At 39.8% G+C, this 25,419-nt stretch overlaps 1 protein-coding gene across 1 annotated transcript in view; it reads right to left on the bottom strand.

The window, feature by feature from the left end:
• The window catches only part of LOC105264394 (protein sickie), a gene marked incomplete in the record, with an annotated part of 111,420 nt that overhangs the window by 991 nt on the left and 85,010 nt on the right, over positions 1 to 25,419 (bottom strand). The window contains 6 exon segments of the mRNA XM_011301231.1: positions 7 to 224; positions 346 to 666; positions 6,234 to 6,474; positions 12,256 to 12,620; positions 13,567 to 15,049; positions 15,143 to 15,296. Of these exon segments, the coding sequence (XP_011299533.1) occupies positions 7 to 224; positions 346 to 666; positions 6,234 to 6,474; positions 12,256 to 12,620; positions 13,567 to 15,049; positions 15,143 to 15,296 (2,782 nt within the window).

Below are 25,419 nucleotides of genomic sequence, written 5' to 3' on the forward strand. Positions count from 1 at the left end.
CTCGGCACCGCGCTGACCTGTGCAGTTCTAGTACCTTCTTTGCTGCCATTCTGTACTCCATTAGGGCTAGGGGAAGTTCCAGCACTGTGTCTCTTGACATACCCAAAGCTCTGAGGCACACCCCTGACCTTGTTACTACTACTGCCTGTCGAGGTACCGGACGAAACTTTTTGAGGTTTTTCACCGTTCGCGTATTCCGCCATTGTCTGCTTCCTGTGTTTCTCCTACAGAAAATCCAAGGAATTGACATGCGACCGTTAATGAAAATTGCAGAAAACCTCCAACGTGGCGAACCGAGTTCTTGTTCAAGATTAAAATCGATAATGTATGGATGCATTGGTTTACCTGAGATCGTCGAGAGGGACTAGGACTGGATGGTGTTGTTTCCTTGTCTCGTTCCCTTGCGGCTCCAGCCTCGATATATTTCTTCCATTGTTGGCTGTTGCTGCTATTCGAGGAGGTGCAGTTGTTGCTGGGCTGTTGCTGCTTGAACGCTGTGCTCTCTGTCTGCTGAGAACTGTCTGATTTTTTCACGTGGGGATGGTGTCCAGGGTGCCTCGAGCTGACGACACGGTAAACTAGGTTGTTTGCCTGTGTACCTTGGGGGGTGGCCGATCCACTGTTCACGCCACCCCCCACCACCACACTCCCACCACCTGGCACCCTCTGCAAAATTATTTTTCATTTACTTATAACATTCCTCATCCTCATCGTTTATCCACATTCCTCATTTATCATTCTTCAATTTCATCCTAACAAATTGCGTTCCTACGTGCTATAGAAAAGACCTTCGTCGGTAAAAGGGGCGGGAGTAAACATTATAAGTTGTTTTTCATAGTTTCTCGTGTAATTAAAGAAAAAAAATAATGGGCATACCACCTCTTACAAAGTCAGTAACATCGGCACATCTAAGACAGCGAAATTGTTGTTTATCCATAAAATTTAGAGATAACCACAGAAAACTGAATATTCTTTTTTATCGAATTGGTTCTATTGGTTGAAAAATATATAAAACACTGTGTTAATATATTCAGCCCCTTGAACTCTCGAAAATAACTACCTATTATCAAATACTTGACTGAACGATTAGTTTCCCGCAGACATTCCTCTCCCAGTTATTAATAACTCTTTTCCTGCATAACACGATGTTTTCATACTGTGAGAAAGTTGATAGTTAAAAATAGCCCTAAACCACTGTATCCAGCAGTAATTTAACAAATTAGCTGTTGATTATTTAATTGCTATTTCTCTAATTGAATCAAACGATCCCAAGTTGTGGTACACCTAGGAGAAGTCGACCTGGGTCAAGGACTCGTTCCACGGGATGACTATCGATTGTCGAGCACGAGGGCACACCAGTCCCCCCACGTCATGATTCAGATGGGAAAAGCACATAAGGGTGCGTATACCAGATCGAGGGTTGGGTGTGCCGACTTTTTCTCCTGCGCAGTGACTCACTGGGGTCGAAATCCGAGGCCATTCGGACAACCACGAGAAAAAAAAAACATTTACAAACACTCGAATTTCTTAGGGGCGAAATTTAAAAAGAGAGTAACAAAGAAAACGTCTCCAGCTTCATTGCGAAACAACGAAAAGAAAAAACAAATTCTTCATTTGGTTTTTTTGGGACTCCAAAAGAGGGCATGGGCAAGAGAGAAACAATAAACTTGTCTCGGGTGGGCTCCCCAGTGTGGGCCCAGATTAGCCGTTAAAATAAGCTCATTTCACAGTCTAAACCATGTTTTTCTTGGTTGATTTTTTATCATGACTTTGAATGTAGTATTTTGGGGCGGGTTTCACCGGAGAGATCCCTTTTTAGTCTTAGTAGGTTTTAGTCTTGAAAAAAAGTGATTTTTCATTTAAGGACATCGAAATCGACATAAGGAATCGAGTAATCAAGTTATTAACACGTAAATTACCAAATTTGCTATCTGAATTTTCCTTTGACTGAAATCCATTATTTACGGTCGAAATGAGTTTTCGGCAATGATTTGGAATTTATAGAAATGACAAAGATTATTGCCCGGAAAATTTTGCGGTGACATTTCAATCTTCAGGAAAAAGTTTCAATAGGAAAAATATTTGGCTTTGAGCATTTGTTAAATTTTCGTCCACCAACTGCCGACTAAAAAGGGTTTTCATAGCAGTTATGAAAAAGTTCATGGAAAAGCCCAATAAGTGTATATTCCCCCTTGTTATTTCTCCCATTATTTCATTTCTCTTGCCATCGGCATTGTTGAAACCGGATTTTTTATCATTCAGAGGATTGGAATTGTCGTTTCAATGCTATCCATACACGTGCTGTACTAGAGAAGAAGTATATCGATTGCATGAGGGCGCGTAATCGGGAAATTGGAGGGAGTACACCCGGAGTTAAGCGGAAGTCGAGGGCAACGACCCTTTCTACCCTGAGTTTTCCCAGTGCTCGTTCGGGAAATTCATATTTTCTCCGCAAAAAAAAAATCTAGAAGGAGGTAAAACCGCGGAGAGTGCTTTGTCTATTTTAGTTGCCCCAGTGAAAAAAGACGAGGAGCACTTGAGAATAATTAAGAAAATGAGGCGATGTGAAAAGGCACGGTTCAAGTGTGTTGTTAAATATTTAGGTCGACTTTTCCGCGAACTCAACGCGCGCGTGTCACGTACTGTCTCTCACAGTTTTCCCTTTTTTTTCGTCATTTCGCCAGGGAGAATTAGAGGGTGAGACAACGAATATTCTACCCCTCGCCACTGAACACACACTTTTCAGGACACGCAGAGGGGTTGCCATATTATACTTTACCCCACCAACGTTAACCAACGACTACTGCAATAGACTCAATAGACTCAATTCACAACTCACCGGTTGTCCACCCTCACTTTTCCCAGTAACCGGTATTAAATTCGGGAGAACATATTTTTTTCTAAATTACATATCCATTGAGAAAACAAAATTACTTTTGCCGAGTTAATTTAATAGTAGTAAATAAATCTACAAATCTATACTAACAAAAGTCCTTCAGCTTTCAGTATTTCTACCGACTATTCAACGAGGAAAATAATTCAAATAACAATTAATGGATGAGAACTCGGATGGAATCTGATTCCACAGCTAGGGATTACCGGACTGATGCAATGGAAAATATTTGAGGGCTGAAATATTTGAGGGGAAGCAAATAAATTGAATCATTGAATTTCCGTGTAAACATTCGGTATTTCCGGGTGACCCTTTGACTCGTAATGAAATGTGGAAACGGAGAAATTCGAAATATTACATTCTCCGGATGGACAAAGAAGCGGAGGGATTATCCAGAGTGGATTATTCCATCCCTCGCGTCCGGTTGAATGCAACCCCTCAGGGTTAAGTCGAGAGGTGTGTAAAGAACGGAAAGCGAAGGTTTCCTATAATGTTACTGTCTTCATGCGGTTCTATACGAGTTAAGGTGTGTCTCAGACATGTAAAAAAACGCTCATAAAGTCAGGAAAAAATAAAAACAATTGCAGTAATTGTTTGGAAAATATCTTAGAATTCGATTAAGGGTAAAAAAAGAAGAGAAAAAAAATTGTAATTCCCTATTATTTGCGTTCGAACAAGCCAACTGTCCATGAGCTTTCAATTTACTAAGATAGTTTAGTAAAAATTTGATTCATTGAAAAATTGTAGTAATATATTAATCCTGAAAATTTTGTATTCATCCTCCGACTGGATGTTATTTCCTTCCGATTTAATTTTTCCACTGTCATAAATCTTCTTTATAGTTCCATAACAGATTTTATCCGGCAAGATGAATGCAGTCTATAAAATTGAAAAATTCACAAAGCAACGAATACATGCGGGATTTTGAAGGATGACGATAAAATATTGGAATTGATGAATTACTCTTCCTGCACGTCGAACTCCCTTATCCCTACCTACACAGAATAGCTTCTTTTTCCTATACAACGGAATAGGAATGCGAAATACTTATTATTTATCCATGCATCTATCGATTTTAGACTCCACGACCTGACGTGACCCGAGTGCATAACTCATTTATACTCGGCAGGTTCTTTCTTCCAATCTTCAACGTCATTTTCACCTATACGACATTAGACTACAGTAACGTAACGTGTGGTGGAACTGTGCGAACTTTTGGAATCGTTAGGGGCATTTGAGAATAACACAAAGCCTGAAGCCCCTCGAGGTATAAAGCTATCGCGTGCAACGGAAGAATCGTTTTGTTGCCGATGAAACTCCAATGATATGATAATTGCCATAAAAAATTATCGATTTTTCGCCTATCTCAGGAACGCTTTTCTCAACTGGGAGTACATTGCAATAATAATTTAACGCTCGCTACACGAATAATATCGAATGAATTCAAATAAAAAACCGTGAATTTATGAATCTTCTCTTCAATATACAAAATTCTATAATGCTGATCCGGAAAAAAGTAGTTTATTCGCAATTGAAGAATATTCTTGCCGTGTTGCACGTACGTGCGAGGTAATATCGTACATTACTCCCCGGTAAATAGCCCTCGAATGTTGGAAGCAAAGGAGGGAAGAAAAATAAGCGGAATTGATGGCAGACGGGATGAGTGATTCAAAAGAGGAACTCTTGTTAATGAAACCCGCAGGCTTCACAAGTGTCTCGTTCCTCCGCTCTGCATCCTATTGCAGAATAAAACTTGGCTATATTACTAATGAGCTCTTGACTGTTGACATCTCTTCTTGACGTTAACTCTATTTTAAAAGTTTAATCGCTGATAGTTAAGGGAGGGCCGCTGACGGTGTGGTGAAATGCTAATTCAATATGGAAATTCTCAAATTGGGCATGAGTAATTGGACTATCGAAGAATGAAAATGATAAATAAGAACACAGAGAAGTTTCCCAAGACTTTTTGAAGAAAAATTTGATTTTTCTAATTTTTTGTAATTTTTGTCTTAATCCGTAATTAATTCGACGAAAAATTACCAGCACGTTAATTTTTTTAATCACCCCCGTAATCCATAATCCGCGAACTCCCGAGGGAAGTTTCGTAATTTTTTATTCCGAATATTTCTACCCGTTTCAATGAAAAAATCTGCTATTAGACCCAAGAACGGAGGTGAAGATGCGCGGAAAAGTGCCGGTAGAAAACCTTCAAAACGACGACAAAGAAAATCTCGCCATTGATGTATTGACTGGGCTTTATTTAATATTACGTCACGCGCGTGCACTTCGACATGGATATTTACATTGTATATGCAAGAGTCTCTCGGTGCGATATCCTGCATCGAAGGCAGCTGCACGATGCAACAGCTGACACGGGGTTTACACTGAGGATTCAAGGAACGATGAGAGAAAAAAATAAAGAGGGCTGTAGTGCGCCTACAGACGGGGCTTTTCATTGTTTCTTTTTTTTCAGTGAGAAGAACCGAGGAATAATCGCTTGCATTATAGAGTCTGGAGTCTGGATTATTAAAAAAACGACGCGACTGCTGGGAGAAAGAAAAGTTGATTGGATCGATGAATGGGACAGTGAAATACTGGTGTGGGAGTTATTAAATTTTCTTGTTATATTTCACTATTGATGGGAGACTCTAAACCATGAGGATTTAGAGTAATTGACGGGCTGATGAACAATTTCGCAATGAATTCAGGGATATTCTCTTCACGTTTTGCTTCTCTAATCAATAACTTATGGAATTTCCAGCAACAAATGGAGGTACATTTTTTTTGTACTTGTCCCTATTATCTTAATCTTCTGCGTCAATTCTCAAGAGTAATTTTCTAATAGCGCAACCACAGCCTTTATTCAACGCCTTTCAACTCTCACGTTTCATTTTTTCACGTACAAGCTAGGTGATGCTTCCAATAAAATGTTATCTTTCTCCTGTAAGGCTTCGCTGTCTCAAAGAAACCGTAAAACTTGAGCGATAAAAGGTGTGAATCGTATTGTGGATTGTATGAAGTACTTCTACAAAGTGAAGGCAGTTCAAATCTGACCAGACGGAAAAAGGTTCTCTTATGATCATTGTGATAGTTCAATGTTCATAAAAATCACCCTTTGGGAGTTACTTGATCATTCTAAATTCATTATTGGTACCGAATGCATAATTTGATTTTCTTCTAAATTTACTTAGCAGTAATGCTACGTTATTGATCGTATGCAAAATAAATCCCTCCGCTGTTATCCTCAATTGGTGAGGTGAAGAGACGAACGAAAAATACAGAACGAGGGAAAAACGTTGGGGAAACATATTAGCTAATAAAATGTAGTAAATTGACTAACCTTATGATGGGAAGGATGACCTGAATGATGAGTTGAGTGATTGCCAGTGGGTATGGCTGCCAGGTCCTCAATAGTAAGTTCAGCCAGTGCGTCACTGCCACCACTGCAACTGCCTAAGAGTCCACTGGCCTGATTTCCATCCCTGGTCAAACTAGACGATAGATGTCTATTCTTCTGTGATCGTCTTGTGTTTACCAGCTCCTTCACCCCCGTTAATTCTCGTCTGGATCCGCCTACGTACCTGTTAACCAACCAGACAAGAAACTCATAATATCACACACGTTATTACCCCGAGCGTCAATGGGTCGTCCCCTAATTCACAGCCCACCTAGTTAAAATTCAAGGACATTGTCGTGGTGATTTAATTGAATCCCGAGTGAACTTGAGGGTGAAACGCTCAGGATGCAATTAATTCGGAAAATGTGACAAATAAAATGGGCTTTATATCCCCCGGATGAAATAAAGGTGTGGATTTTGACACAACAGATAGAGAACAAACCAAGTGTTGTCTCTCTGTGTATACATCGTGCCCAGAGGCGGTTTTAGGTAATACCAATTTTCGACGCGACGGGCTTTGTGTCATGCCTCGGACCGGCTGGTGGTAATTTCAAAAGAGGGTGACTCGCCCTGGGGCCAACACATCACCAGGCCAGCCCCGAAGGGAGGCATTCCAGGATTTTCAAATTGTCGGCAATTGGGGAGAATTTTAATTCTCCGCTCGATACTACGGCTCGATACTATCGTATCACCGGTTTCCTTCTCCCTTCGCCTCCCATATCCCTATCCACTGGAGTTCTACCCAAATTTTCGTACAACATCAACAACATTAACTCTAATTAATCACCAGCCGATGTGAATAACATTAACTCAGTAGCAAAATTGTCAACCGCTCAAGTCATTTCTACTGGAGCGAATGTCTGAGATTCCGTAGCTTGCATAACCCACGAATAATGGATTATCTAATAATCCTAAACCATCTACCCCCCCTTTTACCTGTCTGTTCCTGCTGTTCTCATGTCTCTATTCGTTCACTACATTCCTACTCAAACATTTGTGTAACATCGACAACATCAACTCTAGCTAATCACAATTCGTCAACTAAGACCAACGAATTCAGTAATTGAGATGTCAAACATTGCAATAATTGGTATTTGAATTTATATCTGGGATTTGATGGGGTTACCTTCAGGATTAGGGGTAACACTGGCTCTGCGGTTTACATTATTGAAGGATAATGCATTATATATGTAACATCGTCATGACTCCATCAAAGTGGTCCTGGGGCCTCGCCTCATCGTACAACCACTCACATCACAACAACCACCGGATCCTCAACTATTTACGATAGCTGGACAGCACTATCCCCGAAAAAATTACTAGCCAATTCGATCTAAGGTCTTCACCGGCAGTTCCGCACCCTCAGACGATCCCTTGCACAAAACTTTAAGCTTCTTTCTCATCCACTCCCACTTGAAAGGAAATTAATGAAATAGTCAACCCTCAACCCTCAACCCTATCGTTACTCCCTTGTTCCTGTGGCAGGTCTGTTCTGCTAGCTTTTCGAGCACTGCTCTCTCTGCAGTACTCAAACGTACGAGCAACACTGAAACAAATTCGCCCCGGCGCCCCCTTCAGCCCTTATGTTGTACCACGAGATCGCAGGATATGCCTAAGGTACAATCGATCGACCTTAGCACGCAAGCGTGGGCTTTCGAGATGCTCAACGTTGAAAATCCAACATTGTGGCGGCATCTCGCGGGGGTCACAGCCGATTCTCCACTTTTCCATCCACATCGAAAATAAAAATTATTATTCCTCACAAATAAATTTAAGGGATTGCGGAACAATATGGGCATGCTTTCATTTCAATTCGTGTCTAGGAGCAATTAGGACTGTCGATGCCCCAATTTCTTCGAAATCATTGAATTATGATTGAATTGAATGTCAAATTGATATTTTCAAAAAACAATCATTTTTAAAAATTGTTTAATGAACCGAAGACAAAAATTTGGTTTGTCCCAAGAATATTCACATCTATTCGTAATATCCCAATTGAATATTGCATTCCTGTATCATATTTCATATTTCATTTCAATCCCAATATATTTCTTGGCACTAAATAAAGCCATCCTGAATATTAACTGATGGAATATCAAAGGAATAATTGAATTCACTTGAGATAAATCTGAGATTTCACTTGTGCAGATTAAATGCTCTCTCTGATGACTGAAGAAAAAAATGATGAAATTCGACTTTTTTCCATATTTATTCGATCTACGTGTTAAAATTGTGCCATTGAACATTCCCCAGGCCGAGGAATGAATATTATGAATTTGAATGATCGAATGCGTCACCCCGTCCTCATCAAATATAATTCATAAAAAATAGACGTCTCGTCTTTGACGTTTGATGAATGTTAAGGGTATGGACAATCTGTCGATAAATTTTCAGTAGAGTCATGACACTAATGCCAAGCAGAAGCCGCTGAGGATGCGTGACTCCATGGAGACTTCATGGTCAATAGATTTTTTCCTCTCGCTTTTTGTGTACACGAAAAGTTGGGAAAAATTTTTGCGGAATCATGAGAGGCTTGAATAACAAACAATCCCTGATGCATTATTCAGCGGGCAAACTTGGTCGATACATAAATATTCGATTTTTTGGGATAATACTGGTGTTGGCGGGGGTGTACCATGTTTTTGTTAATGCGGTGGGGAGAGGATTGCACAGTCTAGATTTTCTCTTGCTTTCAGAGACTTATCAAAACAATTAAAACGAATTCTCAATGTCATCTCAAATGAAACGCTATCATTTTCCTCAAAATATTTATCGGAAAATGGTTTTTCAGGAAGAATAAGAAAAATGGAATTAATTATTTTTTCTCCGCAACTCCGAAAGGAGTGTCTTCAGAAAAACTTGTCCTAAGAACGGGAGTGAATTTAATTGGAGTTTGTTCGGAGGATTTCTCGGAGGGAGAAATATCATCCAGATAAATTAAACCGGAGAACGGGAACAAATGGAGCTCGTTTACTCTCGGCTTATCGCGGAGAACAGGTGAATCAGTTAGGTGGAGTGATAATGTTATCCTCCAATGGAGGCCAAAGACGAGAGCTTTCCCGAGACTCCCTGAGTTGTGTCATAGATCGGGATGAGTAGATACGCCAGCCTCTTATCACGTGCGATGAATTCCGACCCAGCGAATTCTCATTCTTATCAACGCATTCGACCAATTCTCCAATAATTCAAAATTCAAAGGTAAAGAGGTAAACCACTTCAAACACTTTTTGATATGTAATAAAACGTATAAATTCTCTCTTCAGATGTAAGAACTTGATGAAGTGGCAATTGTCTGTGAAACATTTGACAGTGAGAATAAGCTTTTAAAGTCTTCTAACATTATTTATTCTATTACAATGAAGAGAGAATTTTCCTGGATCTAGGGGCTTTTTATCTCCATCATATAGAACCGGAGAAATAATCGCAGGAATATGGACATATACTTGAGAAGGATTCTCGATAGCACTGAAGATCCAGGACTAAAGCCACGTACAATAAATTGTTAGCAGGGAGTATATTGAATTTCGCAAAAAAAAGCGAATCGGGTTTCAGGGCAAATGATATGCGGCCGCAGGGTCGATTGAGTTTAAAGGGGGTGGAGATCTCAAGCGCTTGTGAAAACAACGCCCGAGGGCTTTTGAAACCGATGATGCGCAGCCCTGTAAAAGAAAATTCGAGGAAGATGGAAGAAAGGAGTGAATGTCAATACGGAATATCGCGATTAGGGTGGGTAACACTGGGGTGTGAGTATTTGGGTCTTGCGGGCTTTCTCGAGCGTAGAAACGAGGAGAATTCAAACTCACTCAGCTGAGACTAATCGAGATTATCCTATTTTAGAGGACACTATCTGGAAATTCCAGTGAAATGCAGTGAGATGAGTTCGACGACAATTGAATTGAGAAGAAAAATCGAACAGTATTATCGGTGAAGTTTCTATGTAAATAAATGTGAATTTATTTTCTACTGCAAATGTTTAAATGCTCGTTCAACGACGTATCTACAACTTAATTCTATAGGGAGGACCATGGAGAAATGAATAGAGAACTGGAATGGGAGGAAGATTTTGTTGTACTCGTTTCGTTACTTGCAAATGCAGAAGCGGCAACTAAATAGACTTATCTTCATTTGTTTTGAGTGGACAAAAGTATGCAAATAGCGGTAATTGACTTGCAAATTAATTTCAGGAGTTATCTGGAGGTTTATTTGTCCATGAAAGATTATTGTATAATTTTGGATTAAATGGGTAGAGTGGGGATGACAATCGCGATGCAGATAAAAGAAATTGAGTTTACCCGGACGAGAGATATCGGAGAGAAGATATGTGCATGGGGTGCACGATGCGCATGAATACGAATACAGTGTGACGTTTGAATAACACGGGAATTGCAAAAGATGCCGCACATATCTCTCGGTACATCTGATATCGTTATTCTCGCAATCTCGAAGGATGCGATACAAATTTATTCTTCTAGGGTTGAAGAGTTGGATATTATGTGAAGAACCGATATGAATTGATCAATTGTGAGACCTGTATGATTCAACAGTGCTCTCGCCATTGCAACACCATGTCAACTGTATTTCAATCCAATTTTCCATGTTACACATGACAATTTGGCAGTTGTTGGTGGACTGATAACTTTTGATGATATCTATCAGTGCTGATGGCTTTGAAATTCCAGAACCTGAACGCTCTTCCACCATACAATTTGCCTGAAATTAGGCATCTCAGAAGGCATCAATCTTCCACTCAGTCGTTTGATTATCCACCCTCAGAATATTATCACAAACAACTGAGATATTCACAGGTGCAGCCTCAAGGCAATTACAACAACTCTCGGACACAACCACAGTATTCGTGGTATACATACCAGAGGCTTTTGCCAGTGTATACGTTGATTCGATCAAATTAATCCCGAGATGCCGGAGCAGAAATACTGGTCGACGAGTCCTCTGAGTGAGTGCCACTCGAGTATCAACTTTTCCAGGAGTGAGAGCTTCAACGTTGAAATAACCCTCACAAATATCCTCTAATTAAACACTGTTTGTATTTGTGAGGCACATGGACACATATTTATAAAGCACGTCTCAACACCAACACGTGTATTTTCCCGAGACAAATGCGTGAACGCGATGTTGGCATTTGCCTAGAGGAAATTCTTGAGACGGAAAGGATGAGAAATAAGACGGTGAATTTACGCCCGGGTAAACCATTCATCATTGCCAAGAGTCCGTTGTATATTTGGGGAATGTCTCGCGAACGTTATAATAGACAGTGCTGCATACCCGGAATATCAATTTTCGGGAAAATATTCTTTGACCAATCAGGGTGGAGCGTTACGGTTAACTGGTGGAATAATCAACGAGGCTATCATCATCATTACCACACTGATTATTTAATCAATAATTCAGCTATGGTGAAATGCTATTTGTCGTGCCAACGACCGCGAGCTCAGGAGAGAGCTTCATCCTTTTGTTTATGCAGAACTACATTTATATTCATCTCCATTAGTACTGATCATGACGTCTGTTAGGGGAACACCGCATCTTGTACTTGATATTGCACCAATTTATTGCAATTGCAACCGATCATCAACCGATCACGTTAAATTTTGAATGATAAATTGAATTGTTTGAATTATATTAAGCAGTTCTCCAACTGTATAATATAACCGATACGCAGTCGCGTATCTTGAATAACGAAATACATAAAAATTCAGGATAAAACGGAGGATAAGTGAAGACCCTGACCATTGAGAAAATTAGATTTCTTAACTTCGAAAGTACCGACATCACCCCGTCCTTCACTTAACGATTCTCCACGAAAGCATTTTCTGTCAGTAGCTCCAAAAAATGTTGATTTCTTCCATAATAAGAGAAGTTATGATACGTGGATTATCGTCTCTCTCATTTTTACCCGAAAGCCCACTCCCCGGAATTCTCATTAACTACTGAGATATCCACTTACTTGTCATGGTCATGCCCATAAGACGGATTGATTCGCCTTGCGTAGAGTGATGCACCGCCCTCGGACATATAACCATCGCACAAATCCGATAATGCCCGGCTGCCAACATTAATTCCACCGCCCCTCAGCACTTCGCCATCGCTTAAATAACCTGATGCAATGTCAATGTCCGAGTAATCCTGGGCAACGTGATGATGCGACGACGAGTGTAGTATCGTGTACTGTCTACCAGTGGTACGTGATGGTAATGTTTGCAGACATCGTGCACTCGGTGTGTAACCACGTAAAAGTGGTTGCATTGGTTTTACGTTCATTTCTGCCTCGTCTTCAGGAACGGTACCGCCACCACAGCTCTCAGCCAAAACCTGAGGGAAATTGAGGCAAAAGAAATTGAGAGATTTCTCTGATATCGCTCAGCTTGATTGAAAAAAAAAAACTATCCAATCCCACCAACTGATTCTAACGATCCTTCAATATATTTTAATTATCTAAAATTACAGGGATTGATTTCTCAGCGAATCTCCACATTTCATTCATCGATTGAGTGAAATTGCATATTAGAAGATTCGAAAGCGAAAAAGACGAAGAGAACCGACTAGTCTCTTTTCATTATTTCGCCCCTAGCCTATTCCATTCTATCTATAATTCAAATCTAATACTGTTGTGGATTCGTTCACCATGTATTATAGTTTGTAATGCAGTAGAAAGTTACACTGACCCTGCTGCACTCACCAATCTTGCGACATGAATATTCAGGATTATCAATGCCATTCTAATAGAGACCAGAGTTGTGATTTGTTAGCGCCAAAGAGACTACTATGCATTCTAATGAAGATTAGTCATGGTAATTGATACGACATTATATGTACTATTGCAATTATACGCCAGATCAGTAATCCAATTACATGGCTTAACGGAACGACCTCAATCCATCTCATCGATTTTGCTTTAATGGTGATTTTGACAAAGCCGTATGTATTAATTACTAGTATCCTCGACGCTTTAATGAGCCCCTTATATATTCCACTGTGTACTTGAATATTCTTCATAAAATCTCAACTTGGCAAGTTTTTTTTACTGTTTTACTGCTATCAGACTTGTTCATCGTAATACCCTCTAAAAATTCCCTCAGTCCAAGTACTCTATAAATAATCCTATTAATTACACCATCATTTGGCCCATAAACAATGTACTCCCAGATCTATAATTGAATAACATCTTCATCCACAGATAAAGCCAACTATCCTCGCCACCAATATAAATTTTGTGGAATATTTTTAATTGAGAATTGGAAAACTCATTAATAAATACCTTCTCCATCTGCTCGAAGGTGGTATCGATTTTCCTATTGGGTATAGTTTTAATCTCGCTTCCGCTCTCACTGCTGGGTCTATATATAACACTGCTGTCACTCGAATTACTCTGGCCCGTGCTGTTTGAGTTACTATGTGAACTCTCAGACATGAGATCTGATATGCTTGGCATTGGTGACACCATTGCCACTGTATTTGGATCCAATTTTCTGTGTAACACATCGCCCTTCAATTTAGCGGCTGTTGGTATGCTCAGGGGATTGATTTCTTTCGGTGGTTTTGTCGTACCTTTGACAAGTGCTGTTGGCTTTGGAATGCTAGAGCCTGGGCTGACACCAGGTGCTGTTTGAGCGGTGCCATTAGGCCCTGGTAATGGACACGGTGGATTCATAGGGGACTGATGTTTATTCAGCCCAGTTGATCCATCGAGATTGCATTGACTATTGTCATTATCGTTGATATGAATATTTTCAATGGAAGACTGGTGATTCCTCGAGTTTAAGTTATTCTCGTTTGGACTCCGGTCACTCCTGATATGATTATCGTATGGCTTAGTGTCTTCTTCGAGTTCCTCCAATGTGCTCTTCATGTTATTCAGATCACTCTCCAAATCCTTGACTTTTTGAACCTCATTATTACACTTTGCTTCGTTGTGATTGGTGTTGACCTGATTCATGCTCATTGTTTTGTCTATGCTCGGTGGATTTTCCTGAGTTGGGCTCAAATTCGGTAGCTTAATCAATCCGTTGCACCCTGGAAGACCTTTGGCAGCTATCACATCTTTGTGGAGACCGTTGGGTGGTACTTTAACATTCTGAATCTTTGGATCTGGTGTCTTACCAGGTAATTCCATCTTCGGCCTTTGTATAGATTTTTGGTCATTACTTTTTGCACTAGTCACTATCTTCTGATCTTGGATTACTGGTTTCTGATGGCCAGGGGGAAGAAGAACAGAATTTTGCTTTTGAGGATTTGTCGAATGTTTTATAGCCTCGAGATTGCTTGGTTTCTTCTCTGATATTTTTGGACCAATCGCTATTTTACTGGATTTTGGCTCCTCCACTGGGAGAGTGTAGGGTGTTTTCTCGGGTCCTTTGTTCCTCGCAATCTTACTCTGAGCCTTCGTCTGATCTTTTCGGCCAGATTTAGGACTCGATTGTTTTGTCGGTTTCGTCTGAAGTTTTGATTTTAGGGCTCGTGTCTTTGGCGATTCCACGGCTTTCCCTTGATCACAGAGGGACGTCGAGCTATCAGAATGTTCAGAACGAGCTGATGAAAAACCAGAAGAACTCGATGTGCGTTTTGATACACCGGACGACGCTTTCCCTCGGTCCTGATTTTTATCTTTATTGTTGAAGAGTTTGAACTTGTCGAGGACTGAGTTCTTGTTTTGCTGCTGAGGGGGTGGTGCAGCAGTGTAAGGGGATGGCTGGGGTGCACGAAGACCACCACCTGGCCGACCAACTGTCGAAGCTCTCGGGCTGGTTGGAAAATAAATACGAGTCATTATCATCCTTCGCAAGCCATTCTTTGATACTTTGTTTTGACATAATTGGTGGAGTTAGATTATTTACCTTGGTGTTGTCGCTGGGGGCTGTCTGTTGGTATTACCCTGGGTTCGCGGTTGAGGGATGAAGGAGAGACCCTGCGGTGAATGTTGTTGACTTGGGCTCGTACTTCTAGAACTGCTTGCACTCGGGATACCACCGTTTCCGTGCTTCAGACCCCCTGAAAAAGAAAAAAAAACATTCACGTATTAAACACCGTATCGTATCTTTCCAGCGTTTTCTAAATGCAAAACTGCTGCCTAGATGAAAGCTTTTTTCAATAAATTCATTTTATCACCGGGAATTCCAATAAAAAATTGGCGTTTATGGAAAATAAATCGACTATTGAACCGCTTCATCGGCATTCTTCTGAATTCCGTTGAATCTAAATAGAGACTAAATAGAGACTTCGGTAAAATTCAGCTACTTTTTCAAGAGTGTGATCTACATCTGGCTACCCACCACAACCCGTCCATAAATAGAAATATCATGAAATCAAAAAGGTCAACAACGGTGCTTCTGACATTTGGTAAAGAGCGATAACTCACGATGACACGAGTAAAAGTTCTTCAAGCACCCCAATGGGAAAAGGAGTAATATCCCAAAGTGAGTACCCAGAGAGAAAAACGGATAATAGACACGAGAAGAAATGTTTTATCTGGATTTATAAGTGGTGTGAGTAGGATTAGTGGTGTTGAAGCCCTAGGTAGAACTGGTTACTGCCCGCGTAGGTGATGCCTGGGCGAAAGCCAACATAGCTATGCCTGAGATATCGAGGCTAAAGGTCGAACTAAAACAAAGTTTATGCGAATCTCAATAGGAGATCTCAGCCTATTGCATATGTAGAATATTTTCTTCATGTCTTGTGTACTACCTCTGTATTACCTTTGGTCAGGCTCTTTCCATATTTAATTGAAAGAATCGTGTGTTAAAATTAATTACAGACACTGTCTCTATTTATTCGCCATGTAATTATGGTGGAGGAGTGTGGGGTATACTTGTCGAGGTAGACGTTGGTCGCGACTCGATAAAACGACGATTGACTGGCTCATTAAGCAAATACAGTCGTGCGAGTGTTTTGCTGGGAGGAGGAGGAACTCGAAACATTCGACCGAGTGGAACGGCCCATACAGGCCCGTAGTCTTGAGTAAACCACACTGATTTTCTAGCGAGAGTACTTCCCCTCGCAACTACATTTGCCGCCTATTTTGTGCTCACATGCTGTGTGCTTCGCTTTAATAGTTACCGGTTTATGGAATGGAATTGTGGAGTTGAAATTATTACCAGGGTTATGCCTGGTATTTTTGCTGAGCTGAGATCGTTATTATTATCTTTCTCAGCGATATCAATCATGTTATGATGTATTGGAAGGGAGAGGGGTGGCTAAGTGAATGTTCGAGGGGGTTGGTGAGGTAAATCGGTGCCTGTTTTAGGCAGGCGCTCTTGGAAAAATTGTGAAAAATCATCGACAGTCGACGAGTCATTGTTAGGAGAGCCGTTGGACTCGATTTCACAAAAGAGTTGAGCGGGAATTTGAAGTTTCAATAAAAATTCAATCATTCTGTCCTGGATTTTTAGGCTTTTGAAAAATTAAAATTTGGGAGTCTTGGGATTTTGCACGAGGTGAATGTAGATGAAATAAAGCTTCAGTTAATGAAAAACGTCGATTCTGAGAAAAGTCATTCTACAAAAATTTTCAAGAACAGGGAGAATAAATAAATAAATTTTTCAATAGATAAATAGATTTCTATAAATGGAAATTCTAATAATTAATGTCCGAATGATATATGCACGAAATTCAATAAAAAACTTTGGTGCACGTTTCCATAATGTCGACCCCATTGGAGCACTCTATTGAAATGTCATGAAGAACTAAAGTTCTATAACTCCTGGCAACTAAAATAAAATTTGTAACAGAATTGTGAAAGTGTTCCACTTGAAATTGAACACAAGCAACGCATCCAATAAATCTTCTAAGCTTTTCACTTCTCATTGTGTGTTATAATTACTATACGCATATTTTCCTCTTGAGTTTTAAAGCATAAACCCGCGTAACGTCAGCTCGTAAACCGTCTTCACCTCCCAACGCAATTAATGAATCTTTTATTACCCCAAATTACACATGCACTCCAAGTCATAAACTGCAACTAAACCGTAAAGTCGAGGATGAATGAAGGGAAGAGGTGAGCATTTTTTCTCCCAAAAAAGATTTATTATAATGCGCCACCTCAGTCGAGATTAACGACGAGGAAATGATGGGCGGTTGCTGATTACGAGCCACACGTAATTCAAAAGTGTAACACAACAGACACCGAATTCCCACTATTTGTCATACATACGATCGAAAATGTGCAGTAATCGACAGTTTTATCTCGCTTTCCTGTTAATTCGACAATCCATTTTAAATTCCACCACCGTGGGCCCTCATTGTCCCCATTTTGGTCGCGTTAACAAATTTACTTACTGCCTCCTCTCTTCCTCTTTTTTTTCTGCCTGATTTTTCTAAAGCGAAGAGAACAATAGAGACATTCAGACCCATTGACAATAAATTAATAACTATTGCGAAATGAGAATAAACGGATAAGAGATAAACCAGAACATGAATATTCAAAGGTGTATTAATTCTCGAAGAATAATGAAATTAAAATAAAAATTTCAATTTCCAATTTGAAAGTTCTTTGTAATGTATACCCAGCGTTTCAATCGAAATAAAAAAAAATGTTGTAGGAAAACAATCTCAAACACCAAGAGATTTACTCTCGTGTCTCGGTTGAATTTATTCACCGAATCTGATATTTCCACACCGGCGTATCGCGCACGTCACGTTTTCATGGAGTCGGCGTTGTTATGCATTTTTTAAAGGAGAATCTTGAGAAAAGTGGAAACGAGGTGTTGAACGCTGAGGTGGAATTTTTTAATAACACCGAAATGATTGATTGCAACAATTTTTCTGACGTTGCCACAACAGATTACGAAATTAAGGAAGAACAAAGGAGTAATGAGTCCATGGGTTGACGTAATTAGTTTAGAATTGAGAATTGTCCCAAAGGATTTTCCTGGTCAAGATTGGACAATAGCATGTGAAAATTCTACGGTTCCTAGCTGGTGTATACATTGATATCCCTGACAAATCCCCTAACGAGACCCTTCACCCCTAAAAAAAATCCTCAGCGACCCAAACAAAATGGAAAATACCCCGAAATGGAGACATTCGATACGTGACCCAACACTCTCGACCATGGAATTCTGATCATGGGGATGATTCATTGACAATTCCCACCACGACGCGATCGATCTCGGTGTGTGAAATTAATGATACCTCCCAACCCTCTTAACAAAACCACCTGCTGGACCAATTCATATCCCATCCCCCCGACATTTTCCATTCTTCCAGTATCACTCACACCAGACACGACAGGCGAACACTTTCATCTCGAAACCATAAATCGAATCGAAAATGCAGGAAGAAAAATGGAATATGAAAAGTGGAATTCACTTGTGAAGAGTATGGAAAAAAATACTTGTCCCTGTGTGGGTGAGTGACAGAGTTGAATATGTAAAAGAAAAAAAAAACAAAAGTAGAATACGAAATCATACCTCGATTTGCCTGGCAAATGGTTTCCGACAAATTGAGATAAAATCCCCGAGAATAGCGAGAAGGCGATATAACCAGAAGGCATTGACATGCCTCAGCAAACTGGCTGTGCAGAGTGATTCGTTCGGTAGCTGAAGTACTAAAATCCTTTCCCACTCTTTTCATTCACTGCCCTCTACTCGCTTTTACCCTCTCTCAAGCATCCTCAAACGCACATGTAGGTGCGTTAGGACTAGACATTACAGAATGCTTTACGAATTTACGATGGAGCAGAACAGTTGAGTCTTATCAGCCGTCTACTTCTGCATTAAACTCGAGTGAAATTCGTGTGTGTGGGTATTACTATAAAAAGCGCAGGGGATTGACAGGCCAAGGCGATTAACTCCAGTGGCTGTCAAGTAACTTCATCATCGAGTTGCTTGACATTTAGCATACAGCAACACTGCCACGTTAATTTCGTTTGTTTAATTAATTTGTCTGTTTGTTGGCGAATTCCACTTGATGCTGAATCGACAGTCTTTCAGATGTATTCATAATATATCCACATTGGCTTAGTCAAATTCAACCGATGTTGCGCCATTCTTCAAGGTCTTGTGCCGCCAAATAAGAAAAAAAAAATCAGCCAAGTGGTACCATTTGGTCAGCGGATACAGATGATTTAATGAACTCCATTTTACCACAGCCTTCTCTGAATTCCTTTCAAGTCAACGCCACTATTTTAATCATTTTGTAATTCACTTCAATATGGATCATAAGATGGCCGTATAGATATTGGGTTTGAAGTAATATCATTTAATCGAATCCTTAAACTTTCTCTGATGATCAGAATTGTTTCGAGAAACACAAAATTCCTTCATCCAGAAATTCCTAATTCTTCAAAATAATTTTTCTTTTTTTTCTTCTTTTTGTGCTTATCTGTGGTAATCCTATGCTGAAGCCACAGCATTGCCTGAGAATTGGTTGATGGAAGACAATTTAAAAAAATATGGGTATTTCTCGACAGCGAGTGAGTATTTGGTAAGAATGTTGTTTTTCTCTCAGTGCATACGTTCCATGAATTTCTCAACGAGAACTCCCCGACATTTCTCTAATAACCCGATAATCACCAGACCAGACCGTAATTAATGTGGAGTAGCTATCACGTGGTGCATTAATTCATAATCTGTTTTGATGAGGAATAATAGTTGAGAGACACTGGAGATTCATCGAGAATAGGAGGGAATGTACCGTACATTCAGCGGGAGGGAATCATCCGGAGTGATTCTCCAGTGGATATGCACTGGAGGAATACCATAATTTTTTCCTTTTTTTCTCTCCTCAATTTTATTTTATTCCTCTTATTTCCATAACGGATCACTGGGTAAGTCGGTTATTCTCGGACAGAGGCGCATCGCGAGTAACTCCGTACGATTGTTCCCATTTCTTCATACATGGATTGAAAGATGACGTTTACGCCAATTGAGGAGTGGACAATTGGTCCATTAGACTGGAAACTGGGAAATTAAACTGTGAGAGGGAGTTTTGAATTGATCGTTTCAGTTTTCACAAGTGGAAGCTATGGTACACGACGAACAACATTAACAAAAAAATTGTGAGAGCTCCCTAATCCTAAGAGGAAAGGTAATTACGTGACAAATTACGTGGCAGGTGAAAATCTCTCGATTCAATATTCAAGAGATTCACGATTTCTCGATAGCAGGCAACGAACTATTTCTAAAGTGATTGGATTTTTAATGAAACCATGAATATTGAGTGGAATTGATACCGTAACTTCCAATCGATTATTTGAAAATTCAAGGCTATATTGACCCTTGTCTATTTAGAAGGGTAATTGGTCTTTCCAAGTAATAGAGAATGACATTCACGTAATCTGTTGATGGTAAATACACTGGGAACTGGTGATTACCACTTTATGCAATGAAGAATTCATTTAATCTGAAGCGAAATCGATTGGAATGGGGTAATTCGCAGGAGCAATCTAATTCTGAAAGTCGAGTTTATGACTCCAGTATGGCATTTGCACGTATTTAATGCATGCAGTTCTGAGTACGCTGCATTGATAAACAACTTATTTTATTCTTCAAGTATCCAGTTTAGTCTTGTATACAACATACCCTGTTGAATTTTTTTTTCAATTTCAATCACAGTTATCTGAATTTCCAATTATATGGATTTTAATTCAATTTCAATGAGAAGCGGTCATCGAATTTTTTAACTACCTTGAGACTTCAGGAAAATTATTGTTTGAATTTTCAACATTTTCACGGTTTTTCCGTACTAGAAATTTTCTTGGAAATAATAAGTTGAGTATAATTTCAGTTGATTAATTTTCCAGCAGTGTATGAATGATAAGAACTGATAAATTTTTCAAATAAAATAAGAAATTTCTCGTATTTCAACAGGATTGGCTTCTCCAATGTCGAGATCCTGATATGACAAGATTCTAGGATTAGAAAGTACGTCCTCGCATTCTCCCACAATCCGTCATTTTTATTCCTGTAATTGAGACAATAGCCCCCTTCAGGTCGACCTCGGATCACTAATATCCAATCTCTCATAACCCGAGCTATCACATTACCAAGATGACAGTAAGAGATACAGGATACGATCCCACTATAGACGCCAACTCCAAGGAGTTGATTCAAAATCGTGACGGAGTGAATAGGCTAGGAGAAACGCTCGAGTTACCCCGTGACGAGAGATTTCTCTAGAAAATTAGACAAAAAGGGGTAAAACGATGGACAAGTGACAATGATCTATCACCTGAGGGGAACGCGACGGACGTTGATGGTTTAATGGACTTCCCAGGGCTTTTCCCTGGCATTTTTCCTCTAAGTTGATTAATTGCCCAGGTGAGCCCTTTCAATAGTATCAACCGTCTGGGCCCTTGGAATTTTTTTTAATCGATTTTTCAGGGTGAAATGGATCGATTGGAAGAGGGGAATCAAAGGAGATGGCGTGATGGGTGATAGTGAGAGTTCAGATGACTAAGTGCTCAGTTTTCGAAGAAAAGAGCGTTATCGAGTAACTGTCAGGGCATGTGTCTTTAATCATAAGACAGTGGAGGAACTCGTTTGTAGATGAAGCAACGGTAATTTTTAGTCTTGACGGTATTCATCACAAGGATGTATTTAAATCTCATAAGACAGAGAGTTCAATAAAATAGATACGATTTGGGAGCTGAATCCTTCATCATCGTCTTCTCCCTAAGAATTATTCCCGCCCATTATGAGTAACGAGATTTCATTTGCAAAAAGCGGAAATTCCCCAGACACATGAAATTGAGACTAACGAGGGCCCATATACGGGTTAGAACATCATTAAGCATAAATATTCGAGCACCATAAACTGAGTATCGAGTGTCTTCCCCTAGGCATATATGCCACTGTCCGAAGTGGCGTCGTACTCATGAATAACCCCTACCAATAAAAAATGAAGAGGAGAGAGAAATCACCGAATTTGGACGGCTTCCTTGGGCTCCAGTCCCTCATCCCCTTCTTCTAGGTTTATGCACGTGCAACATGTCGATTCGAATTAGCGGCTCGTAAGGGATCACTCAGGAGTAACGAGAGGGCGAGTGGACAAAAAAAGATTAAGCCCACCTCTAAAAACGTCTTTTCCGTTTTTTTTTTTATTCACCCCATGGGGGAGGAACAAGAGAAATTGCCCTCGGGCATTTGTATCGAGGTTTGTGGTGGTGCTGAGACTGCGGCCAGCTTCGCTGACTCACATCGACCCTTCCTCCATTTTTTTTTAATTCTCTCCGAGAAAATGGATTAGGGTATTCAATATTTTCAGGAGTTTCGCCATGGCATGCCACGATAAAAATGAAACCTTGGGAGAAATTTTATGGCACCTTCATAACACTATTGTCCGACCCTCAAATTTTATTTCTTTGATCATGGAAATTAATTGAATCCTCGGGGGATTTTGGGAACTAGGGGTAGTAGGCTTCTCTAGGAAATTGGAGAATGTTATCTTCTAATTTCCTCAATCTGGTCATTCAATTTTCAACATTTTCAAGATTTCTCCTGTTCTCCGTACACTTTTGTGAATTTTCACAAAAATTCATAAAACTGTACCAAATATTGAAAAAATAGAGGCATGACTAGAAAAATTTGTGAATCATTGAAGAATGATAAAATCTAAAAATAGAATTTTTCACGTCAATCTGATGAACGGTTTCCCAGAAATTTACAGAAGACTTGTAAAATGAGAAGATATCAGCAATGACTCTATTAATGTTTCCCTCAATTAATCCATGTTTGATGATTATTTTTATAAACTTTTATTGCTCAGTCCGACAAAAACGAAAAATGCAAAAGATTGGGAGGAAAATAAAATGAGGCACAAAGGGTTAAGGGGTCTTAGTGCCTAATTTTATGGGGTAAAATTGAATCGTTCGCCATAAAGCTCAACGAGGTATCAGGTGGTGTCCCGTTTGCATTGTGTGCTTAGTCCACCGTCGTCCATTTCCACCAGTGGATTTATTCGAATTAAAGACAACCCTCGAAGCCTCTAGCAAATGTTTACCTTTCCCCCTTTTCAATTCCGCGGACAATAGAATCTTTAAAACTAGTACACGAGTGTCTATTCGATCGAGAATAAATAGACAAAGCCTCTCCCTCCGTGTCTCATACGTGAGGGAAAATCAATTTCATTTAAAGCTTGTGCATCAATAGAACCACCAGCCTTGGCCTCTCTTTCTTCCCGAGGTAAGGATACAGAAAATGGCTAGGGGTTGCTGCAGACGTGATAGGAAAAAGTGCCACGTTGAGAGTTGACGTCGTGAACAGCTGTCGTTTCCTCTCCATTCCAAATAAATTGGACCACTTTTCCAGCACAAATTTTCTACTCAACTATTTGAGACGGAGGTACATGAATCATGGAGATTTCGACAGACAGAAAGAGATGCTTATTGATAAGCGTGATTGAAATCAGCTAGGGGATGTAAAGAGAAAAATAAACAGAGGATTCTGTTCTATTTTTTAAAAAGCTCTGGCTTTTTCAGTTAGAGATAAATGGGACGACATTCGATTTCATCTCTGAGCAATAGTCTCGATTTGTGGACACATGAATCGTAGACTAGTTCCATGCGGAAATCCCGGGGATTTCGGCCATCGAAAAATTTCCTCTCCTGTTACTCGTGATATATTAAATGTGTGGGATTGAGGGAGTCACGTTGAAGAATCACGCGGATAAAAACCTCTCGATTGTGCCATCATTCCGGTCTGGTTCGAGCGAAAAAGTTGCTCATCTCAAGCCCGGAAAGTGCGGACTCAAAGGTAAAATTTAGCCAACGCCAAAAAAAGGGATGCCCAATCACAAAAATGAGAAAAGTTGGGAGTACCTTCCCTCCTTGCATCAATCGAAACCAACAATTTACCGTTACTCGGAAATTGACTCGCAACAAATTCTTTTTTTTCGAGACTATCCTCTGCATTTCTACCGTAGGATGATTCAACGCCGTTGGCAAGACGAGTTTCGGAGTCCTTCGTCGTCTCGATACTTTTCGCAACTCTTCGTAACTCTACAAAAGCGTAAAAACTACCTCACCAACTATCCTCTATAAAAACCAAAGCACGGGAATAAAATTAAAACTCGATAACTAAATTCTTCTTTACCAAGTTTACCTTCTATTCGTAAACTCGCTTTTCCGTAGTCTCTGGTGAATATTTATTTCGCCAAACCGTACGGCGAAATATTCATGGGGTTAATATGCACCCCTAGGGGGTGACTTACGGTGTGAAATATGCACTTCCAGTGAAGTACAAGGAGTTGGCCAACTTTTATAAAATTATTAAGAAATTCTCTTATGAAGAGAATAAGAAGAAATGAGTGGGAGTACCTACTACTGACTTGTAAGAAAACTATTGTAAATACGTCCAGGGAAATGAGACTTATAAAATTAATGCTTCTATAGAAGTTTTGGAGTAAAGCAGTTAAGAGTAAACCAATAGGGAAATGGTAAATCGGGATAATTTAAATTTAATATATTTTTTGCTAAATCGAATTGTCGATAGAGATCGATTTGATCATTGTTCCTAAAATCAATAATTTTTTAATAAATCGATATTGAACAAAATTGTAAGATTCGACTAATCTCACATTCCCGGAATTTTTTATTTAAATCATAATTTTCCTTCTAAGAGATTTTCTCCCCCTTGCCACACATTCACGCCCACTCGCACTCATCACTTGAATTTGAAAAATATCTAAAGACTAATTTCTGCTCTTCGCTCATCACATAAATTATTTTCCCATCATATCTCAACCATTTTTTAATTTTTTTAAATTTTGACCGCTTGATGATAAATTTTGAATTTAAAACCGGGAGACTCGCTCTCTCAGTGGTATACCTTTTCCCTCGTCAATTCTCGCACCAAATCTGACGCAGAACATTTCCGCATTGCTAGGTGAAACTTGATGTTACGGGCGCGCGCAAACGACTGGCTCCTATACATTTATGAAATGGAAAAAGGCGTCCATGCTTCTGCGACCGCAAAAAATTCCGCGTAGCAACGACTCGAGTGCCAGAGAGAGAGAGAGAGAGAGAGAGAGAGGGGGTGCAATGTAAGAGGAAAAAAAAGAAGAGAGTGGGTTCAAAGAGTGAGGGCCGTCTCCACCCCCTGCCACCTGGTTGTTGTCTCACTCTACGTTTTTCCATGATAAAAAAAAAAATGAAAACTCGGAGAGAGTGTTAGTGAAA

Source organism: Fopius arisanus, unplaced genomic scaffold, assembly GCF_000806365.1.
Source record: "Fopius arisanus strain USDA-PBARC FA_bdor unplaced genomic scaffold, ASM80636v1 scaffold00020, whole genome shotgun sequence".
Taxonomy (NCBI): domain Eukaryota; kingdom Metazoa; phylum Arthropoda; class Insecta; order Hymenoptera; family Braconidae; genus Fopius; species Fopius arisanus.